Source organism: Austrofundulus limnaeus, unplaced genomic scaffold, assembly GCF_001266775.1.
Source record: "Austrofundulus limnaeus strain Quisiro unplaced genomic scaffold, Austrofundulus_limnaeus-1.0 Scaffold3, whole genome shotgun sequence".
Taxonomy (NCBI): Eukaryota; Metazoa; Chordata; class Actinopteri; order Cyprinodontiformes; family Rivulidae; genus Austrofundulus; species Austrofundulus limnaeus.
Window position 1 is genome coordinate 5033691 of NW_013952405.1, and position 7123 is coordinate 5040813.

General features: G+C 40.8%; 1 protein-coding gene across 4 annotated transcripts in view; it reads left to right on the forward strand.

Annotated features, from left to right (window-relative positions):
• The first annotated feature begins 1802 nt into the window (after nucleotides 1-1802).
• lrp1ab (low density lipoprotein receptor-related protein 1Ab) overlaps nucleotides 1803-7123 on the forward strand; it is a 94987-nt gene continuing 89666 nt past the window's right edge. The window contains exons 1-2 of one of the 4 annotated variants that reach the window (XM_014018666.1): nucleotides 1803-2156; nucleotides 2239-2515. In XM_014018666.1, the coding sequence (XP_013874120.1) occupies nucleotides 2443-2515 (73 nt within the window). In that variant the 5' untranslated portion in view covers nucleotides 1803-2156; nucleotides 2239-2442. Of the gene's footprint in view, nucleotides 2516-7123 lie in introns of all 4 variants that reach the window. The other 3 variants (XM_014018675.1, XM_014018661.1, XM_014018685.1) reach the window with 3 other exon arrangements.

Consider the following 7123-nt stretch of genomic DNA (forward strand, 5'->3'; position numbering starts at 1 on the left):
AAAGAAAGAAAGAAGTTTTAAACAGCTTTTCACATGTGATTTGCATATGTGAAGTTCATGTGTGTGTTTTTTTCTTTCAGATGAAATAACATTTTTTATGGCCTGTGACGTTTTCTCAGAGCTCACTCTGATCCAGATAGCTCCCTTTCCTGAGTTAAAAAAAATCTAACCCATCAACTCAATTTTAATGAATTATTTCCAGAAATTTGACTTTTAACGAATTCTATGCATCATACTGCTGTGGTGTGAACAYATTGTTCTGTGAATTCTTTATTGTTTATGCTTAAACATGTAAGAAAGATGTTTTCAACGTGTCACACATTTGTGCGCCACCAGGGGACGCAGTTTGGTGCAGAATGCAGATGCTTCTGGCCAGTTGTGGTCGCTTCTTTCTGGCCAGGCATTTGATTTCTTCCATACTTTTAAAGTTTTAAATATCCTTTTAGACGTAAAAACATATTGTGTTCTGAATTAATCAACTGTGAAGTTTTATCTCATTACAACTTGTTGCCATTTTGAGGATTTTAAAATTTTTAAAGCAATTTTGAGCCAACATGGCTGCCCCTTGTGCCCCCACCGCATCCCAGTTTCCTACAAGTTTAAGAGCGCGGTTGCCAGATAGTAAATGACGAACTATCGTACATTCGATTAAAARCTAATTTGTCCCAAACTATTCCACATGTGCTGCTGGCTATGCTTGAAACAGAGGCTGGTCCATCCTAAGGACAAAATACCAAACTGAGCAGCATGGTGTTCAGTCAGTGTTCAGTGCAGCAAGGAATGTTAAAAAAATCTATAATGGAGTAGCATTTCCCCAAATGCATGTGCAAAACAGGAGAGCCAGTTCTTCAGGACAAAATTTAGTGGTGCACCGACACCTCAAAGACAGAGGACACTCTTTTGAGGACCAAAAATGTTCATATTTTGGACAGAAAAGACAGATGAAATGAGAAGAAAGTGAAGGTAGTTACTTCATCCGTCTGTCCGTTTTCTTCGTATCCGGGTTGGGTCGTGGGGGCAGCGGTCTGAGCAGAGAGACCCAGACTTCCCTCTCCCCAGCCACTTGGGCGAGCTCGACTAGGAGAACCCCATATTCCCAGGCCATCTGAGAAAGATAATCCCTMCAGCGTGTTCTGGGTCTCCTCCCAGTAGGACGTGCCCTGAACACCTCACCATGGAGGCGTGCAGGAGGCATCTTAACCAGACGCCCGAGCCACCTCAACTGGCTCCTCTCGATGTGGAGGAGCAGCGGCTCTACTTTGTTACTTACATTAAAAAAAAGAAGTAAGTAAGTAAAYAGAGGAGGAAGCCTCAGATATCTTAGACATAGTTTTTGATAGGAAACGGAAGATTTTCTGCCGTATTTTGACCATTCTCTGAAACCGAAGCTTTTTGATTTCAGATCTCAGAGCAAAGGTTTTTGGAAACCTCCAGCATCTGTGTGACATTGCGCGTGAGCAGAACGTATGGCTGCAGTCAATAGTTGTCCTGCACTTTGGTGAGCAGATGAACAACAATGACAACATCAAGCAGACAGCAGCTGTTTACTCTTCCATTTAGGAGTAACACAACCTCATCTTTGGTACTAACAAAGGTTAATTTTATTCACCATTTTGTAACWGTTAAATGCTCGAGACTGAGTTGTCTGTAACGCTTGGAACGCCACACTTTACAATTCTAAATCAATAAAAAGCTTTAACATTGGTGCACTATCTGGCAACCCTGAGTTGGTGCCCATGGACGCCTGCGCAGTTCTGTCGGTGAGCTTGGAGTTGAGTGTTACGTCACGAACTCGTCCACGGTGCTTCTGCTGCTGCTGCTGGTGGGGGGGGGTCGAGAGGACTAGCCAGCCAGTCGTGCACTCACACACGCGCAGGGAGACGTTGGCTCTACGATGGAAATTTTTACATTTTAATTTATCCCTCTTTTTTTTTAAAAAAAAAGTTTGTCACGGAAAGAACTGGTCGGAGTTGGTTATTTTATTTTATTTTAATTTTTTTTATTTTATTGCGCAGCCGGCGGCTCGAGTCGGTTCTGGTGGCTCAGTGAGTCCCGGTGAAGTAAAGGAGAGAGACCCCCGGCGACAAGCTGAGAGAAAGGCAGAGATAGAGGTTACGCCACGCACTCCCATCATGTCTGAACGCCGATAAACAGTTGTAAATATACACGACTGTGTTGCAGCTTTTAGCTAGTTTTAGCCTCATTTTAGACTTTGTGTCCTTTTTTTTTCGTTTCAAGAAGAAGAAGAAGAAGAAGCTCGACTTTGATTTAAAGCGGCGCGTGGGCTCTCTGGCTCTGGAGGGACAACCGCACCCCGGACCCGTTGATTGAGGAGGTTCGGATGAGGTGGCTGACCGGCGGGCTGTTTGCTTCTGGAAACCCAGCCAACTTTCCCATCTACTCCGTCCTCTAGCAGCGGTGCCGTCGGGCATTGCTCAGGAGATGGCGATGAGGTGGTTCTACTTGGGATTTTTTCTCTCCTTGGAGGTCACATCCAGCAGCGGTGTAACCATAGGTAAGAAGCTGCCTGATTTTGTTTCCAGAAAGAGCATGGGTACCCCCCTCTCCTGCACAAAAAAAAAAAAAAGGCATCTGTGCACACTCAGGCCTGTATGGTTAGCGAATTTAGCGCCACAGATGTGTTATATTTGTATTAAAACGAAGCTCAGCAGAAAATGACCAAAAAAAGCACGTTTTAGTCCGTACAAACAAGGCAGTGTGTTGATTTATTTTGGCCTTAAACGTGTCTCCTGTCCGAGCAGACAGAAAAAGGGGGGCCTCCCTGTGGAGACAGCAGACGGGAATATTCAGCAGGTAGCATGACGACCTGTTTACCCCCAAAACGCACGTCTTAATTCAGCATTAAAAATAAAACAAAAAATCCTACTTGAGTGGCTACAGCTGATAGCAACCCTTCAACTCAACCTGCTGCTTCTTATCGCTGTTTATTAAAAAAAAAATGAAACATTTTTTTTTCTCGCACAGAAGGAGCCACAGTTCAGATCGTGTTTATGTTCAGTTCCTTGGCGCAGATGAAAACAACGTTTGTCTGCTTCGCTCGTTTAATGGCGCTGCTTGTCCCGACGTGCAGCGTTCAGAGGCTGCCTGGGAAATTACAGTTTATCGGTGACAGCTAAGGTACTCTCCGAGAGTGAAATGAATAGTCCCGCTTTTATCCTCTTAGCGTCCCGGGAGCTCCTTAATGCCCCTGAATCCCTCATGGTAATTATGAGGTATCAAATGCACCATTGCTTTTTGCGACAAAGCGTTGCGGACCTGTTGAGCGAACCCCCCCCCCAAATTATGACTCTCATGAAAAGAGACACATTCACTGACACATTTTCCCTCCTCCTCCAAATAGCAGGTTAAATATTGAGTTTTTGCTTCTCTGAATCACAAACATGACCTGGCTGTGATTTATATGGATAGTCCTGATGACTCCTATAGAGCAGCACGTACAGGCCGTGCTCTGTTTTACAAGATCTGAGAAGGAAAGCTGTCGCTGAGGTTTCACAAGTATGCAAGCTCCACCCTCCTCCTCCATCACTATGCAACATCTGGACACAGGGAGACCATTAATCCAACTTAGATGGGACTGAAAGGGGACGGCTGAGGGTGCAGGGAGTGAAGCAAAGAAGCAGTCTTACACACTGAAGTGGACACACATAGTGACAGCACTGTGCCCAAATCTCAGGGCCCTCCTAATTTCTTCTGTAGATTTTAGTTTCCAAGGAGCCAGACTGCTTACAGATATTTCAGAGCTCACCGATAGGTTTTTGGAGTCGACGGTCTCTTAGCAAAATATCTTTGAAACCACTGGACGGATTTTAACGAAGCTTTCAGGAACTGGTGGTCTGATGCATCTCTACAACTGATTATCATTCGGAGTCYGTCCAAATCGAGATGACAGCCACAGCCGCCTGAGATTTAAAAAATATATAAACGACTATAATTTGGTCAGTTTTACAGATATTCTGCTAAAGTTTGGTATGGTTGTAGCTGGGAGTCATAACAAACTCCAAGTGCTACTCATTGTTTGTCCTTTCCTATTAACTGTTGAAGTCAACTCCGTTATCAAAATATATTGTGAACCACAAGACAAATATTACTGAAACTTTCAGGAAGTAATTATTGGATCTACTTCTACAACTGATTAACTTGAGTCAGTCCAATTTAAGATGATCGCCACATCTAATCAACATGGAATTCAAGGCTTTTAATTCTGCTGATAAGTCTTTAAAATTGGTCAAAATAGCAATTTGACAGACTTAAAATAGTACCTTTCTGCACTGCACTTAACATTAAGATTATAACCTAATTATAGAAATTTCTCCCGTTTTTATCCATTTAAGTAAATCTGTTGTTGTACAAGAGAAATTATAGAAACGTTTTGATTTGGTTCTTGCTCTTGCTATCAAGGATTCTATTAAAAATAATTTTCATTGGGAATAAATTAGAAAGATGAAATGAACGTCCTTCACAGTATACAGAACTCTAAACATTTTGATAGCTGGTTTGTTTCATCTGTTTGACCTAAACCTTTTGAGTTTAAAACAACCTTACTGTAGAGGAGATTTTTTTTTTAGAGATCAGAGCTACCCGGCCAATTGCTGCTGCATTTAAAAAGCCAGGGCTTTTAGTAATGTTTTTTGTCAGTGTTTACTAAAAAAACGCATGATGCTATTGGCACATGGATGCTAAAGGGGTCAGTCATTCTTTAAAGGAGTGCTTTGGGTATGTTAGTTTGAAACTGTAGAACCACAAAACCAACTCTCCCTGCAGCTATCTGACATTTGTTCACAACAGTTGTGGTTAAGTGTTTTAAATCTCCCGACTTTCTGTAGTAAAATCGGACTTTCTTTATGTTTTTCTTATTTTAATTCAGTCGACATCAGCTGGGATTTTTGTTCAACTTTTTTTTACACTGTTGGTTCATGAACTTCCCCTGACTTGGAAAATTCAGGTGGTAATGTTAAATGGTTTGAATATACAAAAACATGTTTCTTCATGTATTTTTACCCATCTGAGGCAAAAATTATGTTTTATATATTTATTATACGTATTTTTGTACCAGTTATTCCCTGCAACAGTATTTCTAATTCAGAATACGTTATTGCTGTTTTTTATATTTCTACGTAAACAACATGAGTCCTCAAGCTCAGTGGCATCTAACAGTTGTAACAAACTGTACCAAGAAATTTTGGGAATTTTAGACAGCTGCGTAATTTTCTACATAAAATATTTAGAAATCCTGAAAACACTGTAACATCTCTTGGGACACTTGGGCATTTTTTTAGGTTGATATCTTGGCTGGTTTTTAATTGCCTAAATATTTTAGCTGATTGAAATCACATCTGCTTGATTCCCAAATTCCTCTGCCTTTGACTTACTGTATTTTTAGTATTGACAACAACATGCATCACAGTTTATTAGCCTAAATGGTGCAGATTTAAGCGCCGTTAGAAAGTCTTTAACTCCACAAACTTCAGAAGCCGAAGACTCCTGTTAGTGAAATGTTTCAGTGTGGGTCAGAGGCTGAGGGGGTTGAATTCCTGATGCATGCAGTGTGTTTGCACCAACCCCTTTTTCTCAGAACTGCCACTGGAAACATCTGTCTCAAAAATTCAGCAGCTTTCATACGATTTCAACAGAAAAACAGAAGGAATTTTTTCCCGGACCTTTTTAAAGTGGAGCTCACTGGGGAGTTGTTATTCTGTTCACCCACTGCAATGATCACAAACATGCCAGATAACTCAGACAAACCATCAGAAAATGACATTTTTAGCTCATAAAGAAATTTTGGGGTAAATAGATTTCATGGGGAAAATATAGCCAGGTTTAAATCCTTTGACATCTGTGGCAAAATTTACATAGAGCTTGTGTGCAGGTGTTTTGTATTTTGATCTGCCGCTCTGAATGAAAACAATGATGAAATGATAACAGCAGAAGAGAATTCTTGACTTTAGTCTGAGAATAGAGCCTGCTTTTATCCTCGATTTCCTCCTCGTCGTTGCAGTCGGCTGTGACAAGAAGGTAAAACCAGGTCAGCATTAATGTCTGTGTTTTTGCCCACATATTGTAGGTGTGAGACAGAGACAGTAGTGTTTGTTGCCTGAATTGCAGGGGTAACTGTAATTGGTGTTTTCTGCGAGCGACTTCACTATTTACTTGGTTTAAAACCTATGATCTTAAAAAGGAATGCATTGACTTCTTTAATTAAAGTGGGAAGTGTAGGTTTATCTTAATTCAGGCCTTTAAGATTCACTTTTTTTTTAAGACGATGAATCAAATTTGCTGATGATTTTAGCTTTCTGTTAAAGTCAGCAGTCAACACAACATTGTTGGGGAACAAGTTGTGTTTTTGCTTTACATTTTGTTAACCTTTTGTTTTATTTGTTTTGACCACCTAACTTCTCAGCCTGCTTCTGTTTTTTATGTTTTGAGCTATTTGGCCTGTCCAGCATTTACACACTCGTATGTCGACAGCGCTGTTGGTTTTTGGCTTGACTGAAAGAATCGATTGCTTTTGCACCTGATCAGCAGAGGGAGTCTGATGTATGGAGATGGGCTTCAATTATTTCATGCACTTCTGCAAAGTGTCTGAGCTGTTTAATCAAAGTCACAGAGCTTGCTCTCACTGGATAGCAGCTGTACATGCAAAGAAGTTTTGCTGTGCCTGTGTTGAAAAAAATATTTACGTTAAAAATATTACTAGCTCAGGACTAAAAAAGAGGCACGCTAAGCACTTAAATAAAAATAGCTAAAAAAACAACAAAATTTTATTGGAAAAAATTGTCTGTCTTGTTTTGTCACCAATTAAAATTTAGAAGTAAGGCTTCACCCAGTTTATTTATCAACTGCCACTTCGAAAAGTGACGAAATAGCAATGCCTGGCTGTGTTTTTGTTTGCCTGTTTGCAGGAAATATCTCATGAACCACTGGCCAAATTTAAATGAAATTCTCAAAGTAATCATTGTACAACTGTACTACTTCATGAGTTAAGTCAAGGTGGCTGCCACAGCCAAAGTGAAACAGCAAAAGGGGAATTTCCTGGGGTCGGATTTATAAAACTGGCGTACGCACAATTTGAGCCCAGAAACTTGCGTACGCCACTTTTTACGCC